This window comes from Mauremys reevesii, linkage group 11, assembly GCF_016161935.1.
Source record: "Mauremys reevesii isolate NIE-2019 linkage group 11, ASM1616193v1, whole genome shotgun sequence".
Lineage (NCBI taxonomy): Eukaryota > Metazoa > Chordata > Testudines > Geoemydidae > Mauremys > Mauremys reevesii.
Genome location: NC_052633.1, coordinates 67,500,218 through 67,523,709, shown reverse-complemented (window position 1 = coordinate 67,523,709; position 23,492 = coordinate 67,500,218). Strand labels below are relative to the sequence as shown.

Here is a 23,492-nt window from a genome sequence, read left to right as displayed (position 1 = left end):
GACATCTAGCCACATTATAACCCATTCTTCGTCCATTCCACTCATGAGCCCTAAATTCACATGCCGATTAAAAGCTCTGCCACGCAGCAGGGACCAGAGAAAGCTCCATGCTCCAGACTCTGCTCCATCTTAGTATTATACTGTATCTAAAAAGAATCCTCTAAAAATAATTCTGAATTAAACTCAGTCTCTTTCCCTCCCCAAGACACGGGTGCTGACAAACCAATGCCCTGTCTTACATTTACATCTGCTAGCGCTATGCAGGGTCCCCAAAGGACTCCACGAGGCTGCAGGGGTCTGGATTGCTAGATCCTACTGCAGGATCAAGGCCAAAATGGGTTCATTTATTACAACAGCATAAAGAGTCAACAAGTGTTTTTTGTTACACTTAACTGAGAGACAGGCTCAAACTTGAAAAATTGGCTTCCTAGCTGGAGTTCCAACAGTCCAACATTCAGGAAATTTGGATCTGGGGCCATTTGCATTATTTGGATATGGATCCACATTTGGATTTTGGACAGCCTAAGCATCCAGAGTTGTTTTGGTTTGGGTCTAGCGTTAATTTAAATATTCAGCCCGGACCTGACTTCAGCTCTCATTTTAACTGGTTCCATATCAGTATCACTCCTGTAACTCCAGGGGAGTTACTCTTGGTTTACACCAAGTACAGTAAGCCTGGTCTGAATTGGACTGTAAATGTATTTGCATGAGAAATAACAGCACAGATGATGCAGCTGGTTGGAATTTTTGATGATGTGAACTATATTTTTGTTCTTGAAGTCTGGAGCTAAATAGCCTGCTACCTTTTTTGTCTTTCCCCAAAAGGACTTGAAGATAGATCATTTGTGGTGCTTCTTCCAACATTACAAGTTAACGTAATGGCAGAATCTATTCCCACTAGAAGAGCTCGGAACAAGATAATATGAAACTTGCAAGCAAAGAGCTTTTTTCATGGCATATCAATTTTAATTGGCCTCAGTGCTGGCCTTGTACTGTATAATAGAATAGTTTGAAGTTAAACGATTGTCAGTTTCAACAGCCCATCATCCACAATGGCACCTGTTTGGACAGTTTAATATATGCCTTTGGAATATCTTTGACTCAGAGGGATGATATTACACATTTTACATTACACTTTGATTAAGGAAATCTCTTCCATTCACTCTGCAGGCCTATTAGAAAAATGGCAACAGGTATGATCCTTGCAGGTCTGGCGTTTGCAGCTGCAGCCATTGTAGAAATCAAAACAAATGTAAGTACAGAGCAGTTGCGATGTGGAGATACACACAAATCCACATAGATACATAGCTTCTATTGGGCTATTTTATTAATGTCTGTTGGATAACACTCCTTGTAACTATTGTACAGCTTGATCTCCTTCATTAACATATACTTTACAATTAAGCACACTGTTACTTTTAATTATACTTATCACCTTGTCTGCTTCTCTCGCCTCCTAATCTTTGCCGTTCTGATGTGCCAATCATCTGTATCAGTTTATAGTATATAGTGCTGTCTATTGTCGATGTGCTTTACAAACATCTAATTAACACTAGTGGCTAATTCCAATAGGTAGTGTATCCTATCTTCTGTCTAATGTTTTATCCTGCCTGTGTTTAAGTAGGGATGGTTTTGTTCCGTCCCATGTGATTACATTAGGATTAGATTTGTTTGCATGGATAATGCTTTCAATAACAATGGGTTTGAGTGTACTCAGACTTATTTAGTTACAGTCATTTGTAATCCGTTGTCCTATTTTCTGGGTGTTTTCTAACAGCTTGCAATTTCTGTATGTCTTTCACACGTTACTACTATTTGTTGTTTCTAGGCTGAGCATGGCAGGTATTTTGCAGACATAGGATGATCTTTTCCTTTTAAAAAATTAATAAGGAATTAATTTTTAAAACTTCCACTGAGACTGATAAAAGATCCAACCCATCAAGATATATTTGACACAGAGTAATCCCTAACTTGCTATGGCCCATAGAGTTGGGCTTTTATTTACTGCTGCTCTCATGAAGTCATTGGGAAACCACTCGCTGAAATGAGATTTTGTGGGTTCATTTCTCCTCCCCATTCTGTACTCCTTTGCCAGGCAAAACTCTGTCACTGAAATCAATGAGAGTTCTGTCTGAGCATTGGTCCCAGGGTGTGGTTATTTCCCAATGAGGCATTGCACCCTTGTGTGGAAAACAGACCCCATGAGAGTTTTTGCCATTAAAATCTCTATCAAAGACACCTGATTTATAACATCAGACAAAAAAATCAGAACCAACCAGGCATTACTGCAGTCACTAAAAGTAGGGTGGCCTGGTTAAAAACAGACTGTTCTGATTTGCGTTAGGTGTGCAAATAATGCAAGATGCTTCTGAAAAGCTCTTACTAGCAAATTATTTCCAATAAGGATCTAAGTACATGTATGTTTGTTTGTTTCTCTGCCTCTCTGTCAATAGATAAAGACATGTATAAATAGCCCTTTGATATTGTGATTGTATATGTAAGCTAGAAATATCTCTTATAGACATAGAGACACAGTGCTCAGCATGCCTGATTCTGCTCCCATTTGAAGTCAATGGGAGTTATACTTGTTGACGTCAATGAGAACAGAGTTAGATTGATGCTGGGTGCATTCAAAAACCCTACCTATGGACATCACTATAATTGTATCGCTATCTAACATGATAATACACTATCCAATTAAACCTCTGCACTTGGGAAATGTACAGTGTAAAAATCAGCTTGGCTCCAACTATCCAGGAAAAGTATCCCAGCTACACATCGTCTCTTGTGTATTTGGTGGGAGTGGGTGTGAAGACCACCTTTCCAAAGAATGGTAGATCAGGCAGTGAGGTTCCTACCAAGTAAGCTCTTCCTAAATCAGAGTTATGATCAGCTGTGTCACAGTGCAGCACCCGACAGCCCCCTCGCTGCAGAGAGGCAGAATATTACAGCTAGGAACTGAGTGGTATTAAGCAGCTATAATAAAGGGTAAAACTAGCACTTAAAGCATTTTGTTTTAATCAGGAAACCAGTATGCCCTCACCTGTTCCGAAAGAAAGTTTCATTCAGGTTCTGAATTTGGCAAAGGACAGTATTCATGTGAAAATCCAAGGCCAAGACCTATTTCAGCAACCTACTGGGGCTTTTCAGGTAAGAATATATTTTGGGATTAAGGGCCTGATGCAAAGTCCATTGAAACCAAAGAGATTCTTTCCAGTGTCGTCCTTGGCCTTAGATAAAGCCCTTAGACAGTGGCAGTAGGAGTGTAATGGCCCCTCAAATAATGTATGCAGCAGATATTAGCCCAAATTTGTATTCTCCTGAATCGAATACAACTTTTAGATAATGTTTTCACCTCTCATCCTACATAGACTTCCTAATTCACAGAAAGCTCAGGTGTCATCTCAGCAGGCGGGGCCCTATGGCTCCCACTTGAAAGAGGAAGCATTCACACTCCCATATGTTTAGAGACTCAGAAAGCTGTTACCTTTCACTTCCTGAGCCAGCCCTGCCTGGAAGGAGTGGCACGGAGCTGCCTTCTGGAGACAGAGCACTGTGCCTTCGGTGGCAAAATTTAAACAGAGATTTTTGAGTTGCATTTAAGCAGAAGATGAACAGATGGCTAATTGCATTCACCTATAACTAGGAATAAAGGATAATTGTCCCAGGATGAACATGTGCAGGAGGAAGGAAAAAAAACCACATTCAGTCTGCATCTCTCATTGCTTAGATGTAAATCAAATGTCACTGCTGGGATTTGGATTTTAGATTTTAAATGTATTTACCTGGAAAGAATAAAAGAAAAGGAGGGGCTGGGGTTTACTTAAACTTGAACCTGGCAGCTTAGTTCTCTCTCCTTTCAGGATCCCAAGTACATTGGGTGCCAGCCTCGTTAGGTGTTTAGCATGGTAACGCATTGGCCACTGACTGTCCATAATTTTCTTTTGTAGCTATAGAGTTTGTTGAGTGGCGCAACAAGCCCAGGGGAAGATCTGTCCTGCTGCAGTAGCAGCAAGCACAGAGAGAATGCCCTGAGCAGTGGGTAGCATTAAACCTGGAGGAGTCGCTCTGAGCTCTGGGTAGACTAGCATCAAGCACGTAGGTCAATGTAGGCCATTTACCAAGAAGGCTGGGATGCTTTCAGCTAACCTGAACCCCCCTCCCTATTAAACTGTCTCTACAACTTTCCTGGAATCCAGAATGGAATTGCAGTTCCCCAGGAGGAACTTGATCTTTTCTCTTATGAAGACAATATGTAACAGAGCCCATTTTCTTTTTGCAGGACCCAGCTGAGTATTCAAAATTAACGTTGAACGGAGCACAACAAAACCTTGGCTTTGAGCTGCAGTCCCAAGGATCAGTGTCCACTTTTTACCACACCGTGCAGGAAAAATCAGTATACAGCTTAATTGTCTACAAGTCAGAGGGAAACCTATCAAGCCACTTAGTAAGTGAAGACTGAAGTGTAAATACAGTATTAATTCAATGGCTGAGATGATACAGTGGGGTAATGGGTTCATTAATTCATTCGCTCAGTTGCAGAGTCTGATTGCTCTCAGATGCTGTAAACTTGACTTCGCAGTTAGCAGCATTGAATCTGTGCTCAGTTCTCCTGGAGATTAACAAACTAGCAGATTTTATGGCATCAGTGTTGCTGGGCACTGTTTAAACTGGTGAACGCTGCAGCAAGAGAGCGGAATAGTGCCTGCCAGACAGCAGGGCCGCAGACGATAGGGAAGCTGAGTGTCTGAGCTTCTATGCAGCAATGACATTAAAAAGAGACTCTGGGGCCAGGCATAGAATGAAAACATCAGTGGAATGTTTGTAGGTTTAGTTATTACAAGTCTACTAAAAACACACAGAAGGGCCATTTGTTTTACTGAACAGAACAAATGATTACGCTAGCTTCTCTCTGCGCCGGCAGCAGAGCCAGCTTGGCGTGCAGTTTCAGGAATTGCTGCAATGGCCTTGGAGATGTATATTGGACACTATGAGCCAGATTCTGATCACCTACATGAAGCCAAAGAAACTCCATTGAAGTGAATGGAGGTACTCCAGATTTGACCAAGGGGTAAATGTGATTGGAATCTGACCTCATGTTGAAACATGCTTCCTCCTGGGATTCCTCAACCTTGTCACTCTGTGTTGCCAGCCCCACGCATTTGAAAACCGCAAATTTGAATGCTCAAAATTACAAGATTGGCTGAAAACTCAGGAGATTATAAAAAACAATCAGTTTGTATCTGAAGTTCATTTTCTTGGTCTTTCTGGGTTTTGGAGCCTTTGGGCTGCATTCGGGTCCCATTCTCAAGCTTTTCTCCACAATCGTGAGGACTAGAAACTCGCTTTAAAAAAAAACCCAAATCTGCAACTCTCATGAGATCTCTTGATTCCAGAAGCTGGGGCTTTAAGAAAAAACATCAGATACCCAAGGCTCAGAATAAAATCACAAGAGTTGTCAGCACGAAACTCTTGTCATCTTCTCCCTTAAAAGAATGAAGTAGTACTATGTTGGCTTGCAGGCATGTGCTCGGAAGAGCTTCGAGAGCAGCTCTGAATGTGCCAGGATTCAGTGCTCCTCAGCATCGCTTGTAAATTTTAGGGCCAGGTTGGCACCTTTTCTGCAAGCCCTACACTGCGCCTTGGGGCCTGGAGTTATCCGAGACAGCCACAAATTCAAGAGAAACATGGGAGGAGCCAGGCAAGGCTGACTGTGAGCTCATCACCTAGGCAGCATCAGTTGACAGGGCTGCTATGCAGCCTCAGTTGGAATTTATACCTGCCCCATGCCCCAGTGGCAGGACCCGGGGTCAGAGTTTGCACTCAGAGAGAGTCACCCCTCCATCCGGTTCACCTGCCTAGGAATACAGGAGGGGCAGGTGCACATTTCATGCTTTAGAGCTGTAGCTGACCCTTATTTTTCTAAAGCCTGGGGTCCAAATGATACTCTCGTTTACACTGCAGGCAAGGGGCCAGCTTCCTCACTGGCTACATTCTGCGATGTCAGTGGAACTGTACTGCTGGCACTGAGAGCAGGACATATCTCACCGTCATGAGGGACTGCTGGGTTTGCCCATTGCTGACACAGGTCTGTGGGGCTTTCCTTGTGAGAGCCAGCCTGGAGAAGCTTTCCGTGATGTTCTCCCATCTTTGGAGCCCCTGAACTGTAGATAAAGAAATTAACAGCTCTAGGGTGCATTGATTACAGCCAATGATAATTTAACTGGCCTGCCCCACTAAAAGGCGATGTTATTTCCCATGTATCCACTATTTAAATAAATGCTGCTGTTATGTATTATACATGTGTTTTCTATCCATTATGACTGTTTATTATGTATAGAGCAGCAGACAGCACCAAAAACGTGATAGGCATGTCAGAAGACAAGGTCCTTGCCCTGAGAAACTCAGTCTAATCTAGGGAAAGAAGTGTGTGTGGTGGTGGGGGATGTAAAATGTTTGCACTACTTTGAGATAAACCCATATTCTGATCACCTGGTGCATGGTATGGGCTGGTGTAAATTGGCATAGCTCCACTGACTTCAGTGGCCACAGAACATCAGTGGAGCTACGCTGGCTGAGGATCTGTCCCTATGATTTTATTACCCCTTTGGGTAGGGACCGTGTTTTCCTGTTTTTCCCAGCCCTGAACACGGTTGGCCTTCCTCAAATAAAAAGAGAGAATATAATTAATCTTAGAATTGCTGCTACGCTTCTCATCTCCGGGGTGTATTTGCGTACCCTCCATGTGTCCCCTTTGGGGGTCCTAACAAGGAGCTGCATAGAGTGATCATAAAATGATGATTAAATGAAGAGTCACAACAATGATTCAAGGGCTGGAGAAAATGCCTTATAGTGAGAGACTTAATAAGCTCAACCTGTTCAGCGTATCCAAATGAAGATGAAGAAGTGGCTGGATTACAGTATATAAGCACTTTCACAGGGAGAAAACACTGGATACGAATGGGCTCTTTCATCTAGTGAAGAAAGGCATAACACGAGGCATAACAAAAACCAATGGCAAGAAGTTAAAGCCGGACAAATCTGAATTAGAAATAAGGCACAGACTTTTAACAGTGAGGGTGATTAACCATTGGGAAGAAACTACCAAAGGAAGTGGTGGGTTCTCCATCTCTTGATATCTTCAGATCAAGACCGGACGCCTTTCTGGAAGATATGCTTGTGTCAAACATAAGTTATTGGGCTCAATACAGGGGTAATCGCGTGAAATTCTATGGCCTGCATTACTTAGCAGGTCAGACTAGCTGATCTAATGGTCCCCTCTAGCCTTAAAATCTATGAATCCTGCCCACATTGGAGTCAATGGGAATTTGGCCATTGACTTCAGTGGGGTCAGGATTTCATCCCTAGGGCCTGAATCAAAGCCTATTGCAGATTCCCATTGACTTCAGTGGGCTTTGGATCAGGTTCCTAATTCCCCTGATTTCTACATTTCCCCCTGCACCTCGTTTGAAAGGCAACCATAGTAATTATTTATTTGATTTATTTCTAGATTGCAGACATGGAAACAAAACCAGGCAAAGGGCTGACTGCTGTCAGGTGGGAATTGCTTTTGGGTTGATTGTATGGTGCTATCTAACGGGGTTTGGAGATAATGGAACTTGGATGCCCTTCTCAGCCAGAGTTTGAATCCAATCAATATTCCTGAGTGAAAGGAGGCTTCAGGTGTCAGCTGCTTTGGCTCAGTCCCTGATGAGCTGTAAAATTCCCATCACACTTGCCAGGCAGAATCAGGTATTACTAGCAGTCACCTCCTAAGAAGTTCAGAACTGAGATGGCAAAAAACCCAAACCAAAAACAAATCAAGAAAACAACTGCTTTCTTGTCACTTTGAAGGAGGAGGACACTATAGCCCTCTGTTACACCTGATCTGCCAGCACCAGGAGCAAGCAGGCTGGAAAACTGCACCAGCTAACTGGGCCTGTCATTGCTGCTCTGGAAATTTCCCAACCCACGATGATCATTCATCCCAACCCACCTCAGGCCTGATTCTCCCCTCTCCTTCACCTTGTGCAGTCATTGACCCTTGCGGGCGTCTGTCTACAGCTACCAAACCACAATTCTCCATTCCAAGCGATGGCAGGGTTTGACCTCCATGTTGCTCAGGTGTAAAGGATTATACAAGGTGTCAGGCAGCAGAGAATCAGGCCCCCAGGGCCTGATTCAATGCCGACACTGCTGCTGGGATGGCACTGGGGTTAATGGGAGGCTGCCTGTACTTCACCTACTCAGTTTTGCTCTCTGGCCCATGGTTGACCTAACTTGCGCCCCTGGTGGAGTTGTACTGAAGTGCTGTGTCCCAGTTCAGGGTATTTTTCTCGGTGGTACAGCTAGGGCACCCACACTCGGCTTCCAGATCCCCAGCTGTTGCCTCTCTTGCGTGGGGACACGCCTCTCTCCCTTCTGACCGGCGTATGCCCAGGCCAGACAGTTGCCCTGGGATACCTGCTTTTTTTCTCTTCAGAGATGGATAGCAGCATAATTGCTACAGATATGTCACCCCACTGCTCTTTCTAAGCCACCCTTTGTTCCTAGGGTGAAAGCAGTACAGAGAAAACATATTAAAAACCGTGAAAGAACTTCCACGCAGGTTAATAAGTTTCCCAGAGCTCATCCCAACTCTCATGTGGGTTCTGGCAAGTGCAGTCTTTTCATACCTCACCCGAGGGGCATCCTTGCAGTTACAAGTTCATCAGAGCTTCAGATCAGAACAAGCACATGATCTTAGGGGGCCCTCGGAGGCCAAGTCCTCCCAATCCTCCCTTAAGGACCGGGGCCTGCCAAGGACCAGGGGTCTTGGTCATGTGCTGGATCAGGAAGAAGGGCCTGAGTGTATCTAAACCCTGGTTGGTGTCTGGAGAATCCAGTTTGAACGAGTCTGTGCATTTCTCCCCAGGGGGTGACATCAAAGGGTTGATAATGGAGAAAGTTCATTAGCCTCCCCTCTCCCGACTATAGAAGGTACATACAGTGTCACAACAACACGTACACAATGGCATTTTTAATACTGCGTACCCCAAAGGTGTTAACCCTAATTCAATAAGGTTTAACTTAAATCCATAAGATTTGTGCAGTACATTACAGGATACTGACAGTCTGTCACATGCTGATCTGCCCCGGCTGCACCCCTTTCCTCCTGCTTCCTTCCTCCCATCTCCAGAATGCCCAGCCCCAGGCCTGCCCTGGCCTCAGGCCCGGCTCCATCACCAGCACAGCAAGCAGGTGCTTGAGGTGGCCAACAGACAGGGGTGGCACGTCCGGCTCTTCGGCAGCAATTCGGCGGCGGGTCCCTCCGTCCCTCTCGGAAGGACCTGCTGCCGAATTGCTGCCGAAGAAGCAGCGATGGTAGAGATGCCACCAAAGTGCCGCCAATCTCAGCTTTTTTTTTCTTCACCACTTGGGGTGGCAAAAACGCTGGAGCCAGCCCTGCCTGGCCTGTCCCTTGTGCCCAGGCTGCTGCAGAAGCAGCACCGAGTACTGTAAAAGAGGGTACTGATTTCAAACTCCGCAGTGCAAGTCTCTATTGGAAGGAAGGTATGAAGAAGAACCTCTCTGCTGAAGGCATATGTTACTCATGGCCTGATAGCTTGGTGCACAGCCCCAGTAGAGTGTATCACTCGTTGCCTCGTGGGTTAGCTGAATCTAGTAGCACTTTCATAACCACTGTCAGTAGTGATTGAACATCACAGGGAGCCATGCTTAGTAGAGCTGATCAAGAAGTTTTTTATTTTCCTGGGGAAAATTCTGACAAAATGAAAAAGGTTTTCAGTTTTCCTTGAGTCTTTTTTCTTCAAATTTTTGGGGTTTTCACTGAAAACATTTGGTTTGATTGTTTTTTGGCAAATAAGACAGTTTAATTTTTTTTTCTCCAGTTTTTGGCAACTGAAAAATTTCAACTGGTTGGGCAAACATTTTTGCTTTTACTGAGACTTTTCTCCTGGCCACCTAAATTTTTTCAGTTTTTGGCAACTGAAACATCGGTTTTTCAATGAACAGTCCAAAATATTGTGTCGATAAAGACATTTCTATAGAAACTTCCATGTAGAGGAAAAAGCCACTTTTTGTTTAAAAAATTTTATAACCAGCTCCAATACTTAGGCCTGATCTGCACTTAAATGTTTTGCTGAAATAGCCATGTCTGTTAGGAGCGTGAAAAAAAATCACACCCCTGACCAACATCAAAATGCAAGCACAAACACTAGTGTAAACACAGTTATACTGGCAAAAAAATCCTTTTGCTAGTAAAACTTATTTCACTCGGAACTGGTATAAGCTATCCCGGCAAATGCACTGCCAGTATGAATTGCATGTCGACTTGCCAGTACAGCTACACTGGTAAACCCTTTCTAGTGCAGGTAAGGCCTAGTTTCCTTGGAAGAGGTCAAATCTCCTCTTGGAGCGGCCCCGCAGAGATTGCCTGCGAGTTCTGACAGCCAGTTCATAGGGGAGGAAGGGGATGCAGTGGCAGTCAACTCTGGGGGGAAATAAGGGGTTAAATTATATGAGGGTGGGAACCAGTAATCATAGAATGAGTAGGTGGGCAACAGCCCAGGCTTAAATGTTGGTATCTGGCAGGCCATAACAATTAAAAGGTAAAAAGTGCATTAGGAGAGATTGAGTGGCTCATGTAAAATATCTGGTGCTGTATTTCTCCGGATTCATATGACACCATAATAAAATATGGCTTCCTTGCAGGTTCATTAATGCTTTGGACCAAGATGTCAACGTCACCATTGACAGAGAGCAGATCATCAGTGTTAAGAAGAACTACAGTGTTTCAGAATACACAACGTTAGAGAGGGGAAAGTAAGATTCCTTAACTCAGCTAAAGCCTACATCTGGAGTTCATTCCCCCCTCTGGCTAGGTGGGGCTTCTCTCGGGCTGATACCAAGGTCCTTGAGCACCATTTCCCAGTTTGCTCACTACGTTTATAAAAACAGACACGTCGGCCAAGTAGAGAGCGGGACAAGAGTCTTGTCCCATTCGGATAGACTTGGAGGGAAGCAGTGTTGTTACTCCATGCGGTGTCCAGCAGATCAAGGTCCCTTTGTGTGATCTGTAGTCAGATTAATTCAGCATCTGATCAATGCCAAGAGTAGCTCTTTCTCCAAGGCTGTTATTGCTTGGGATAGATGATCAGGATACAGTGAAGGGGGCAAATTCTGAAATCCATAATCTGGATTTCCATTACCCAAGTAAAAATGTAGCAGTTTGCCCCAGTATCTTACTTTAGCTATTGTAAGGCCCAAGTCAAGCAAACCCCTGGGAATGTGTCAAAAATACAGTGTGTGACTTTCTCCCACTTGCCCCAAATTCTTATTCCGTGTCGTCTGGGAAATGTAGGAGGAGAGAATGGTCAAGGCATCCAGAACTGGTGTGTGATTTGCTGGAGGCAGGGGAATTGTAGGGATGGTTATCTGTTAAACAGGAGGATGGGAGAGCCCTGCACAGTGCCCCTGCTGGAGCGATGATAACAAGCGTGATTCTCTGTGGGGCTCACGCTATAATCAGCACTGAGATCTCGGTACCATAGCCATTCGTATGGCTTGAGCTTGGGAGAAGCCATACTGGTATTTCAGCCTGTCTCTGCTGGGCTTCAGGTTTGGCAGCACTGTCTGAACGGAATACGCTGGTATTTCTAAGGTGCCCATCACTCTAACACCTGTTAGGTTCAAAAAAAAGTTTGCACAACTCCCCCCTTCCTATGCACCCCAGCCCAAGAACTTTATTGCTGAGATTCAGCTGCCACTCTGGTAACTGTGTCCAGCCCCTATGCATCTGAATGGAAATCTCACTTGTCCACAGCAAGACGAACACATCTGAAGGCAAGCCCTGTTCTTTCGAAAGCAAATGGTTCACTAGATTGTGGAGGTGGAGAGCTCATTTTCTTAAGAGAGCTGAAGACTCTATGGACCCTTCTGAAGTGTCTGGTCCACAAACCTTGAAGGAGCGGGATTTAATTTTGAAGAAAAATAAACCTAGGAAATTAGGAGATCAGTGCCAAATGGAAGTAGAAATCATTTAAAAAAATGCCAGGAATTTAATGTACCATAAGCTGAATTTAACCAATACTCACAAAGTAGTCCTAAAAGGAAGGGAACTCAAAGCAATAGGAAAAACTCTAGAGCAGCCCATGGAGATTTATATGACTACAACTGTAGGCTATTCAATCCCCCTAGTCCACTTCAAGAGTATTTTTAATGGCTCTGTTCTGTGCTCTTTATCTATGAAACTAACCAGGAAATACTGTACTTTGTCCTTGTATCAAGATACAATGTACAATGCAAAACTGAAGCTACGGAAGTCACCCTGGACCTAGGCCTGCTTGACTTCGGAGCAGCGTACACCATTGTTATAACTAACGTAAGTTACGCTTTTATTTTAACATGTTGTTTCTATGCTGCATTCAGCCCGTATCTGTCACTGCTCTTGCTCTTCCACTGGCAACTGTTAACTATTCCTTTGCCCTGGTAGGAATGGGGGAGTGGCCATTTAAAGGCATGTGGGTCAATGGGAGTTTAAGGAAGAATTTTGGTAACCCGCCCGTGTGAATTAATGCAGCCTGCAGCCATCCCACCACAAGCTGTCATCTTGTCAGATAAGGGGTAAGGCCTGGCCAGTACATTGGATGGGAACCCTCTAAGGAAAACCATGTGATCCACAAATTGCTCTTGGCAATTCCACTAAGCAACATTGTTTGCACTGAGTTAATACTGACCCAGCATGTACTAGGGGGCGCTGTGCTGCTGGAAACACCATCTTTTGAATGAGGCATTCTGGTCTTGTCTATATGTGGTCACTGAAATACTGTCCTAACGGAAACCCCTTGCCCACATCACTTTGCAGAAACATTCTACCATGTCCCCAGACCTAAACTACCAATTTTTAGGCCAATATGACATGTTTTGTGGATTTTAGATGGAGTTAGGGTGCAAAACGGTGAGTAAGGTTGGAAAGACCTTGCTCTGTCCTTCCAGTCCTCAGCTGGGGTCAATGTAGTAAATTTGGGCTGTAACCAAGGAAAGCCTTTATTCTTAGCTGGTTTAGAGTAATGGAAAGGAAGGGTTTCATGAATAAAACACCCCTTGCTGGGGTTTGAGCACCTTCTGAGCCATGTACGGTCAAATCCTTTTAACTGATGCCCTTGCTCAGATCTTCTGTTCTGTTCTGGTTGGCAAAGGCTAAGTATATAAATGTGATCAGGTCAGTTACTATTTAAGCCTTTCCAGTGCACAGCCATACAGATAAACCAGGTCTGACAGGAAAACACTGCTCAGCTGTCCTCTGTGTCTCTGACCACAGTCTTGTGATTCGGATAGCAAAGTGCCGTTAGCTACTCCCTGGTAATAAAGTCTCCCTATTGGGTAATTAATAGGATCTGTCCATGTCTGGAAAGCCCAATGATCTAAAGAAAAAACTGCAATCACAAAATAACCAGCCGTGGCTAGAATGGGGCGTAGAATCCTAGAGGGAATAGACATACGCCGTCATCTTTATGAACAGGGATTTATGTAGCTAACCCATAAATGCTATCAGGAATCACGCTCCCCCAGTCCTTGAGAATATACTCTTAAGTCTGACTCTGAACTCCAAGCATTCCAAAGTTTATGCATTAATCTTTGATATGCCAAGTGCCTCCTATCTGCATTTGCCACAATAAGCAGCATCATTTGCATGTTATCTTTTTGCTCAGATAACTTTTACAATTTTGGTTACCTTAACAACCTCAGTCCAGTTCTACAAATCAGCAAATGGATCTTGGCCAATATGTTTATCCTCTGCAAAGGGATGTTTTTCTTATCTCTGCAACTCATGTTATCAGTAGTGTGATTTAAGTAAAAGTCGTTTTATAGTGTAAATAGTCACGTTGGAATGAGCTGACTCAGATATATGCATAATGCTGCCCTCTACTGGATGGAATCAGGACTGCTCAGCTTCAGCTAGGTATCATAGGCCCTGACAGCAAATGGTGTTTCTCCTTCATTTTAAATGGTAGAGGTCTGTGCTTTGGAGGCACGAGAATTTGGATTCTATCCCTATTGTCAGTGCTATGCAGAAGAGTAACATGTGTGTAGTCCTAAGTGGACACAGATTCATTATGATATATTGGGCCAGATCATCAGCCGTGTAAACTGGTGCAGCTGCATTGACTTGAATGGAGGGACACTGGTTAGCACTAGCTCAGGCCCAGCCCATTAATTTTAGGGTAGATGTTGCTCTTCCTAGACTGAGGCTACTGAACTGAAATTAGCCGTACTATGCAGGGGCACCCCCCCCTTCCGGTGGAGAGGAGACTCATGAGCTCTTCTGGGCTTGTTCAGCATCAATGAGGCGCACATACCTGTAAAGCTAGCTCTGCCTGCAGGGGAGGGGAGGGGGGAGTTTAAAAAGGGAAAACCTGCCTCAGGAAGGGGGCACTGAACAGTCAGAGACTACTGACCACGGAGAGAGATCAGCCAAGAGGAACACAGGTGCTGGTCTCACCCTCCCTGGAACTGCATGGATCAGCTGTAGAGCAGAATGCCCAAGAGGAGGGGCTGGATGTAGACTTTTAATTAAAGGCAATAGACCTGCTGAAAGCCCAAGCCCAAAGAGCTGACTTGTGAAAGACTGCCTCAGACTGCCACCTGTGCCTTCCTTTCCTTTCATCTGAATTCCCATCTCATAAGGAAAAGAGAGCATAAGAATGACCATACCGGGTCAGACCAAAGGTCCGTATAGCCCAGTGTCCTGTGTTCCAACAGTGGCCAATGCCAGGTGCCCAAGAGGGAATGAACAGAACAGGTGATCATCAAGTGATCCTTCCCCTGAGAAAAGGTCTTTTTGTTGTTGTTGTTGGTTTGTTTGTTTTGCTTAGAGAACCGCTTGTATTCTATAAATGGGGTAGAGGGGACATAAACAACTTGAAGTGGGGGCTGGTGGGGACTCAAGGGAGCCCTTAACCCCTCCCACACACTTACTTTTATTTTAAAAATGTGCATTTAGGGGCTTTCTTATTTGGCAAAAGAGATTGCACCCATTTGCACACACAGACCAATTGTTTCCATGTATTCCCACAAGCCTATAGCACAGAACATTAATCAATGTGGCTATTTTTTGTTTACTTCCTATTTTTGCCCTCCATCAGTAAGGGGCCACTAACACAAAACCCATGTGCTCTAAACAAAGACAGTTCTTGACCTACGTTATTAAGACCACCCCCTTTAATACTAAAAATGCAAGAGTCTCCCAAACCCTTTGCTTGTTTATGCTCTTTCCTTATTTATTTTTTTGTGTGCAGCATTTCTTTCAGCTTGGACACTGAAAATCAAGGATGTTCATTTCACTTTTGTTTATTCCCACAGTGATTGGCCAATATTGTACTAATGCATAAAAATAACGAACTAGCCCCAAGAGTTTCAGCAGCTCTTCAGGTAGATGGGTATTGAGGGAAGCCACAGGCGGCTGGAGAGGTGGCCAGTCATGACCTAACCAATTGGGACAAAGCCTGGCATTCTCACTCAGTTTCTTCAAAAGGGAGTTTAGCTTGAGTCATGACCAAGTGGAGGCTTTGGAATCTGGCCCCACTGTTTGCTCCTTCCTATCAGAGTGAGGGAATGAGCAACACCTTACAGCAGTACCAGGTTGGACAATGGATTCAGCTCATGGTATACGAGGCCCTCAAGAATTGCTGTCCAAGGTATTTGAATGAGCGTTACTCATACGCTGTCCTTTCTAGGCTGTCCACGTTCACCTCTATTGCTCTGTCTCCAAGCGGACAGGGATGGGGCAGGGCATGCTCAGTTCAGGGGCTCCATCTATCGAACTCTATCGCTGACCACAGTCCTGATGTGGCTGTCTCTTAAGGCTCCGTGCAAGGCCTTCCCATCTGGCTGAGGTCATCTTTGACCTTCCTGACCTATCCATTTTACCATCTCTTCCCCTCTGGGCAAATTTTTTTTTCTGTAGGCTCAGTAGCCATTTCTCTCTAGGCCCAGCTCAGTTCTAATTATTACTATGAATTGTACAGCACCCAGATCCCCTGTGATGGGTGCTACATAAATAAATGAACTACACGCCATGTATGGCATGTTAGCGAGGTTGAACTGTAAGATGTAAATCACTAGGGACGGTGTCTCCATCTGGCTTTCATCAATCTCCAGTTATTTTAAGGGGTTAGTGATATTTCTTTGGGGTCTAGTGAGCACAGAAATTCTTCTCCCCCCTTTTAGCCTTCTAAATACACTCTCTCAATTTGCCTCCCTTTAGGGTGATTAAGTGCATCTTCTGCACATTTCTGTTCTACATAATATCCTTCCTGAAAGCAGAGTTTGCTGTTGACTTTAAGTCAGCGTAGCCCAGTGTTTTCTTGGCTACCACTCAAATTTTTCTCTCTCTGAATTGGAGCAGATTTTACTGAAATCTAGGAAAATAAAATAAAAGCATTGTAAATGAATTTACAATAAACCATATGGGTCCGTCTGGCAGAGGTTTAGAATAATAATCCTCTCTTGGATCTGTGCAGCGGATCATGATTCCAGTATCTTGCACTCCTGACTTGCCCAGAATTTTGCTAGTAGAGAGGAAGAGCACAGTTCAGATCCACCTAGTGAATTCGAGGGCAGGATTTTGCTTCAATCTTTAAAGGAAAACCCGTTTTTGGTAAATTCTGCATGGAAGCCAATGTAATATAGATCTCACACTTCAGCAGCTAATCAATGTGACTTTTTATTTTCCCACTTAGACTTCTGCAAACACTATTGAAGCATGGAAGACAGAAGATATCATGGCCAACAATGTCCATATTGCTTGGCAATTGCCACAGTACATGTTAATATCAGCCGGGGAAGTGATGTTCTCCATTACGGGACTAGCATTCTCTTATTCTCAGGTATTGTACTTGGAATTGATGGCTTCTAGTTTAGAATCCATTAGTCTTGACTCTTTTTTTCTTCTTCTATTCCTGCCTCTGCCACTGAGTTGTAACAGGGCCTTGGGCATGATACTTAGTGGTAACATCTCTGTGCTTCAGTTTAAAATGGGGATAGTGATGTGTCTATCTCACAGAAGGGGTGTGAAGCTAAATTCAGTCAAGCATTGAAAGTGCCTTGAGACCCTTGGAAGAAGGATGCTTTAGGAGGGCAAAATATTACTGGGTTGCAGTTATAAGAAATTGGGATTGTGAGGCAGGCTTGGGGAAATGGTTAATGTAAACGGTCCAAATTCTGCTCTAAACTATACTCAGGCAACCTCCCATCAAGTCAGGACTGAAACAACAAGCAGAATTTGGGTCAGTCACTTTTCAAGGGGAAGGACCCAAATGCCATAGCATCAGTTTCCCCCAAGATGATTTTCTTCTTCTCATTTTTGGTGCATATTTTGTAGAGACAGCAGCCAAAATGTAACATGAATGACTCTGTTCACTGCTGGTGCAAGTTGGTGCAGCTCTACTGACTCCAATGGACACCAGCAGATAATTTGACCTGTTATCTAGAAGTCAAATGATCCCTTGCTGCTACTCATATGTAAGCCCATTGCATTTACAGCTGTGCACGCCTCATGCCATTATTGGGGTTACACAGGTGTAATGGAAGGGAAATTTGGGCTCTAAAAGCTTACTATTTAACTCTTTCCTGTCTTTTCAGTTGGATTCTCACTAGAGAAATGGGGGTGGTCCTTGTATGTAGAAATAGTGGAATACTGAGGCGGAATAAGAAGATATACTTACCTAGTCTTTGTGTACAGCATTGGAGCCCAGGTTTAGTGTCCTCACATTAAAAAGGATGTTGTAAATTTTAAGAGGGTTCAAGAAAGAGCTACAAGAAAACTTGTCTTGCAATGAGAGACTAAAGGAGGTCAGAGAAGCTTAATGAAGAGAAGGCAAGAGGCGACTTGAGCATGGTCAATAGGTGCTTATATGGTGAGAAGGTGTCTGCTACAAGAGGGCTAATCTAGCAGACAAGGGCATAATAAGATCCATTCATCTGGACGTTGAAGTTAGACAAAGTTATACTGGGAATATGGTACACATTTTTAACTGTGAATATAATTAACCATTGGGACAGTTTACGAAGGGATGTGGTAAATTCTCCATCAGTTGGGAGACTTTCAGTCATGACTGAGTCTCTTTCAGCTCTGATCCAACCACAAGGTATTGGGCTAGAGCGGTTGAATTGATTGGGTTGAATTCTATGGCCGGCTGGTGCTATGCAGGGGGTCAGACTAGATGATCATTTCTGGCCTTAAAATGTATGAATCTATGGGGCTTGCAGCAGTGGGGCTAACAGGGGCACAGGTCTGTCCCAGACACGTCTCCTTATCCTGACACACCCCATCCTGGACCCACTCTACACACATCCTGGAAAGCCCCTGTGCTCGTGACCCAGGCGCTGTGTTCGACCAGAGGTGTGCTCTGCTTGGAGGAACGGGGGACAATTAAGTGTGCAGCCCCTTGGTAACCACCTTGCACACATGGGCCGGGCAGAAAGTGGCCATGGTAGAGAAGAAAATTCCTCCCACCTCAGCCCTGTTTCTCTCTGTAGAGCACCCACCCCTCCACACACCTGTAACCCAGGAAATAACAGGGAAGGAAAGCAGCTGAACACGAAAACCGAGGAAAACCCACTTATCAGGCCTCTGCGTTGTTATTTTCAGGCTCCTGTCAGCATGAAATCAGTGCTCCAGGCAGGCTGGCTGCTCACCGTGGCCTTTGGAAATGTCATTGTGCTCATTGTTGCCCAAGCAGCACCGCTGGAGCAGGTATGGCTTTGAATATTACTGACCGCGTTCGAACCGGGGTCACGACATTGGCAGAATCCCAAGACCGGCTCTCTGCTAGCAAAGCATTTGGTAGATTTAGGGCCCAATTATTTTCTTTCCAAGCACTCAGCAGCCTCATTGGCCGCAGCGGGAGCAAGGGGTTCTCTGCACCCCCGCAAATCAGGCAGTTCAAATTGGAGACGGGCTGAGGCTGCACTGTTATTTAATTGTTCAGTAGCGGCTGGTGCTCAGATCAAGCGATGTCGCTGGCGCAGAGGCAGCAGGGAGCATGTGCGGAATGTTGTATAGACCCTGCCTCTGTGAGCTGCAGTAGCCTCCCAGAAATCTGTTAATCCCTGTCTTTTGCCTCGGCTGCCTGTACTCCACCGGGGGCAGCCAAGCATCCTGCAGCCTCTCGGGTTTGTGCAGCTATCTCCAGCCCCACCAGGAGATCTCTAGTGGCAGCAAAGGGTACTGCAACCTTCAGAACACCCGTCACAAAACTCACCTGTGTCATTATTGGTCGGGCCGAGCCCCATTAGTCCCCAAGGGGTAGCTGTCCCTGTTGGTCTGAATCAGTCAGGGTTGGATTTGGATATGGTTTTCTGCAGACTCTCCGTATTCTAGGGGGGCTTGCAGAAAAGGTTCTGGTTGGGGTTGATTCAAGTTAAAATGTAACACTAAATTCAAATACACAGGAACAGAATAGATTTTTGCCTAGCCCATAAGCTGTTAGAGTGTATTCCCATTCATTGAAAATGGGGGAAGCAGATAGGGCACACTCAGAGTGGATTCTGAGGAGAAGCCCTAATTAAATTAATTTGATCGGTCCAATTAGTTTGATCTATAATCCATCTGTTTATAATTAGCATGGTACATGTAAAGCAGCTTCTAAGTGACTTACAAGAAAAGTCACTCACGACTTCCATCATGAGCACTCCTGGAAGTCAAGGTACTGTTTTTAAGGAGCCACTTTAAAATGAACTGTGATGCCCTTCGTGTTAGGCACAGAGTCCTCAGAGTTGTTCTTTTTCTTCTCCAGTGGGCTGAGTTTGTCTTGTTCGCTTGCCTCCTCTTTGCCGTGTGTATCATTTTCTCCATCATGGGCTATTTCTACGTTAGCGTGGATCCCGAAGACGTAACAGAAAAAGAAGACGAGAAAGAGAAGCCCAGTAATGGAAACGTGATTAGTCTCGTTCCCCAGAAAACAAAGCTATAACATGACTGTGGGTTGGGCTGGTTGCTTTTTTTAAACAGAGCACATTAAGAGGAAGGAGGTTCGGGGACGGGGGGTTTTGCATTCTGGCCTCTCACTCAAAATGTATCTTTCTGCTAAATTGAAAAAAAATCCCCCTTTTCCCCAAACAAGGGGTCTGAAAATTTGTATAAAACTGCCTGGGAAATCTCCCCTAGTATTAAAGGCACTATTACAAATAAATACAATGTAATTTAAATCTGCCCACCCTTTATAGCCAGGAAATTCTTTTCTGTGACTTGGCTTTAAATATATATTTAGCAGCAGGGGGAAGCATGTACACTGGACTTTGAGACAACACCGCTGATTTATGTAAGCGTTTGGAAGAACAGGATGGAATTTACTGAAGAACAATTTGGTGGAATGATTGGTAGGAGGTTTCCGTGTCATCAGTAAGGTTGGGAAGAGTTACATATAATCATGGAAGATTTCATCGTGTGATTTTTTTTTTCTGGGCATTTTGCTTCCATTGTTACATATTACTAGGGGTCTTGATTTATGGTTTCTACCTCCAGATCCACATGTAATAATGGGCAATGAAATGTTGCAGGACAAAATGTCCCCCAGAAACTACCCTACAAGATATGCACACTGCCATCTGTCTGTCTAATCCCACATTTCTCAACCCATGGGTCACAACCCAGAATGTATGAAACTTTAAAAATAGATCATATTTTGCATACAATTTTTTAAAATAGATGCCTCTTGTGCTTCACCGTATGTTAATGCTGTGCATACCAATAAAGTTATTTGAACATGCGGGTGCCATCCATTAGCCAATCGAATGCAAAGAGTTATGGAAAAGAGTGCACTGGGGTACGGCGTTCTTCCATCTCAGCCCCCACGGCTGACTGCCTCAGGAAGGGACGTGGTAGACACTATTGGCCCAGCCGCCTATTTCTGCCATGTGCATGGTGTTGACAACAGGGGGCGCTACCACTCCTGAAATGGAGCCTTGCCGCGGTGGAGCAGATTACTGTCATACCAGTGAGAAAGGTCCACAGTAATTCTTTTCAATGCACAGCAGTTTATGGAGAAGGAATTACACAAGCGGTAAATGGTTAGATCAAGCACATAACTCTTATGTTAGACATTCAGAGCTATACAGTCCCCTTAACGAGTCTCTTTCACAAACATACACAAACAGGCCCTGCACTAGCCTCATGCAGTTCCTGCTTGGCAAACAGAGAAGATGGTTACCAATTTTATAGATGGCGTCTTCCTTCCAGGTCTGTTCTTCTCAGCCCTCTGGTCTGTCTCGGATTCCCTCGAGGCAAGGCCTCGGCTGCCTTGAGACCCCTCTGGTCACAATCCTACTCGAGCCCATGGAGCAGAGTTTTGGCTACTCTGTCTAGCAGCGTTGCTTCTTTAAGTGTTAATTAAGGAATCCCAACAGTAATTTAATTTGCTTGATTTTTATACTCTTTTTTCCTCAAAGGAGTCACATGTCTTAAAAGCATGCCCAGTGGGTGTGTGGTTACTAATTTTTACCTAATTAGTATTTTTAGGAGGATACTTCAGCATGGTGCCAACTGCACATTACCCCGCATTCACTCCCTTATCAGTAATTCACTTCAGCCCCCTGCATGATGTCCTTCAACAGGGTCGAGATGCCCTGGTGAGCCCGTGCTCCACTCAGGATGTTCTACACGTGTTGTTTGCTTTCAAGTGGACATATTTGCTGACTCAAAGACCAGTGTTGATCATACACGCAGCATGGAGGCAGTCAGTTTCACCTCTGCCATCTGCCTGATGCTAAGAGAAGGATTCTGCTCCCAGAATCCTCTTTCGCAGTTCAGTCATGTCGAGTCATGTTCTCACACCTTTCATTCAGTGTGGCCACACCAATTTGGCGCCATCCCAACGCATGATGGCCTCTGCTGGTGCCCAGCTGCCTCGCAAGCGGCTTGCTACTCGGAGGATATGTAGGATTGCCGGATGTCCGGTCAAAAAGGGAATCTGGCAGCGTCCGGTCAACACAGCTGACTGGCCACTAAAAGTCTGGTTAGCCACAGTAACCAGCCTCCACCACTGGAGGGCGGGAAGAGCAAGAGCTGGGCCTGGAGCCACATGGAAGAGCTGCTCTGTGCTCAGCTGCTGACACCTGACAGAGAGCAGTGGCTGGCTTCTGGACCGGGCTCCGAGAGGTAGGTGCCGCTGCCTCGGGGGGCATCCTATCTGCCCCCCTGCTGTGCCCTGATTGCTCTGGCCCTGGCCCCTCGCTATGGGGACCGACCCCTCTCCAACCTGGCCCCTTGCTCTGAGGACCTACCACCCCCACCCCGCTGTGCCCCAATTGGGCAGGTGGGCAGGCTTTGTGTCAGCTCCTCCCAGCCTGGCTCTGCAGGCAGCAGGTGAGTCCCAGGAGAGAGGGGAGTGAGCGGGCAGGGGCAGGACCTCGGGGGAAGAGGCAGGGCCGGGATGAGGCCTCGGGGGAAGAGGCAGGGCAGGGGGCATGGCAAGGGAGTTTGGTTTCCAGCAATTAGAAAGTTGGCAACCCGGAGGACACGTGGCGGCTCCCGTGAGGGGAGACAGGTGTGAGAGAGCTGGAGCTGGAGAGCTGCAGGCAAGGAAAGCAAGCGCAGTCAGGCAGGAGGGAGCTTCATGGGTCTCCCACCCAGCCCCAGTAACGTTCAGCACCCCACCTTCATCAGCCGGCCCTGGGCTGCAGCAGCTCCGAGAGGGAAAATGCTCCTGAGCAGCCCCTTCCTGGCCTGGGGCAGCTGGTAAGCACAGGGGGAGAGAAAGGGGGATTATTCCTGCCTCACAAAGCAGTGGCAGATACTGGAATCCGGGGGGACTGGAGTCCAAGGGGAGCTGGGGGAAGGTGAGAGTCCCCAGTGGACGCTCTTGCAGCCAATGCACCTGGCATTCTGCAAGTGTCTGGACCCTGCGGCGTCCTGCGTGTGCCCGTGCAAACTTGTCCAGTGCACTGGGCACTTGCAGTGAGGCGGGGGCTGGCAGTGCACATTTTGGCCCTGCTGGTAGTGCCGCAGGGCTCGCTTGGGAGCCAGGGGCAGAGCATGCCGCGTTCGGCCTTTCCTGAGAAGCTGGCACAGTTGGGCAGCGTGGGGGCAGCTAGGCACGGCGCCCTGCAGACTGCTGGGGGCGGCAGGGGGCAGAGGGAGAGGCTCCAGGACTGCGCTCCACTGCAGGCAGGTACCATGCTCCTGGAGAGGCATACAAGCAACGGGTGAGGAATAAAGGGGGAGGCTACAGCCATTGCAGGGTCCGTGACAGGGCTAAGGCTGGCTGCAGGCGGGAGGGATTTATGGTGCCGTGTAGAGAGTAATAAATATTTGGGGGCCAAAATACTTGTGCATTTTCTACTTAAGCGATTTACTGCGTTGGGACTGGCCATCAACGTTTACAAATGAGTCCTGGTCCAAAAAAAGGTTGGTCTAATCTGTCTCGTACGGAGTTTTTAGTGGGCTTTGCAGACTCATGAACTATTTCAATAAGCTACAATTAAAGAACTGA

At 45.6% G+C, this 23,492-nt stretch overlaps 1 protein-coding gene across 16 annotated transcripts in view; it reads left to right on the top strand.

Moving 5' to 3' along the window:
• The window catches only part of SLC15A2 (solute carrier family 15 member 2), a 124,795-nt gene extending 104,024 nt beyond the window's left edge, over positions 1 to 20,771 (top strand). For all 16 annotated transcript variants that reach the window (XM_039495712.1, XM_039495707.1, XM_039495699.1 and 13 more), the window contains 9 exons: positions 1,171 to 1,252; positions 3,025 to 3,150; positions 4,283 to 4,447; positions 7,511 to 7,557; positions 10,714 to 10,824; positions 12,289 to 12,382; positions 16,743 to 16,889; positions 18,653 to 18,757; positions 19,800 to 20,771. In XM_039495712.1, the coding sequence (XP_039351646.1) occupies positions 1,171 to 1,252; positions 3,025 to 3,150; positions 4,283 to 4,447; positions 7,511 to 7,557; positions 10,714 to 10,824; positions 12,289 to 12,382; positions 16,743 to 16,889; positions 18,653 to 18,757; positions 19,800 to 19,976 (1,054 nt within the window). In that variant the 3' untranslated portion in view covers positions 19,977 to 20,771. The remainder of the gene's footprint in view (positions 1 to 1,170; positions 1,253 to 3,024; positions 3,151 to 4,282; positions 4,448 to 7,510; positions 7,558 to 10,713; positions 10,825 to 12,288; positions 12,383 to 16,742; positions 16,890 to 18,652; positions 18,758 to 19,799) is intronic.
• The last annotated feature ends 2,721 nt before the right edge of the window (positions 20,772 to 23,492 follow it).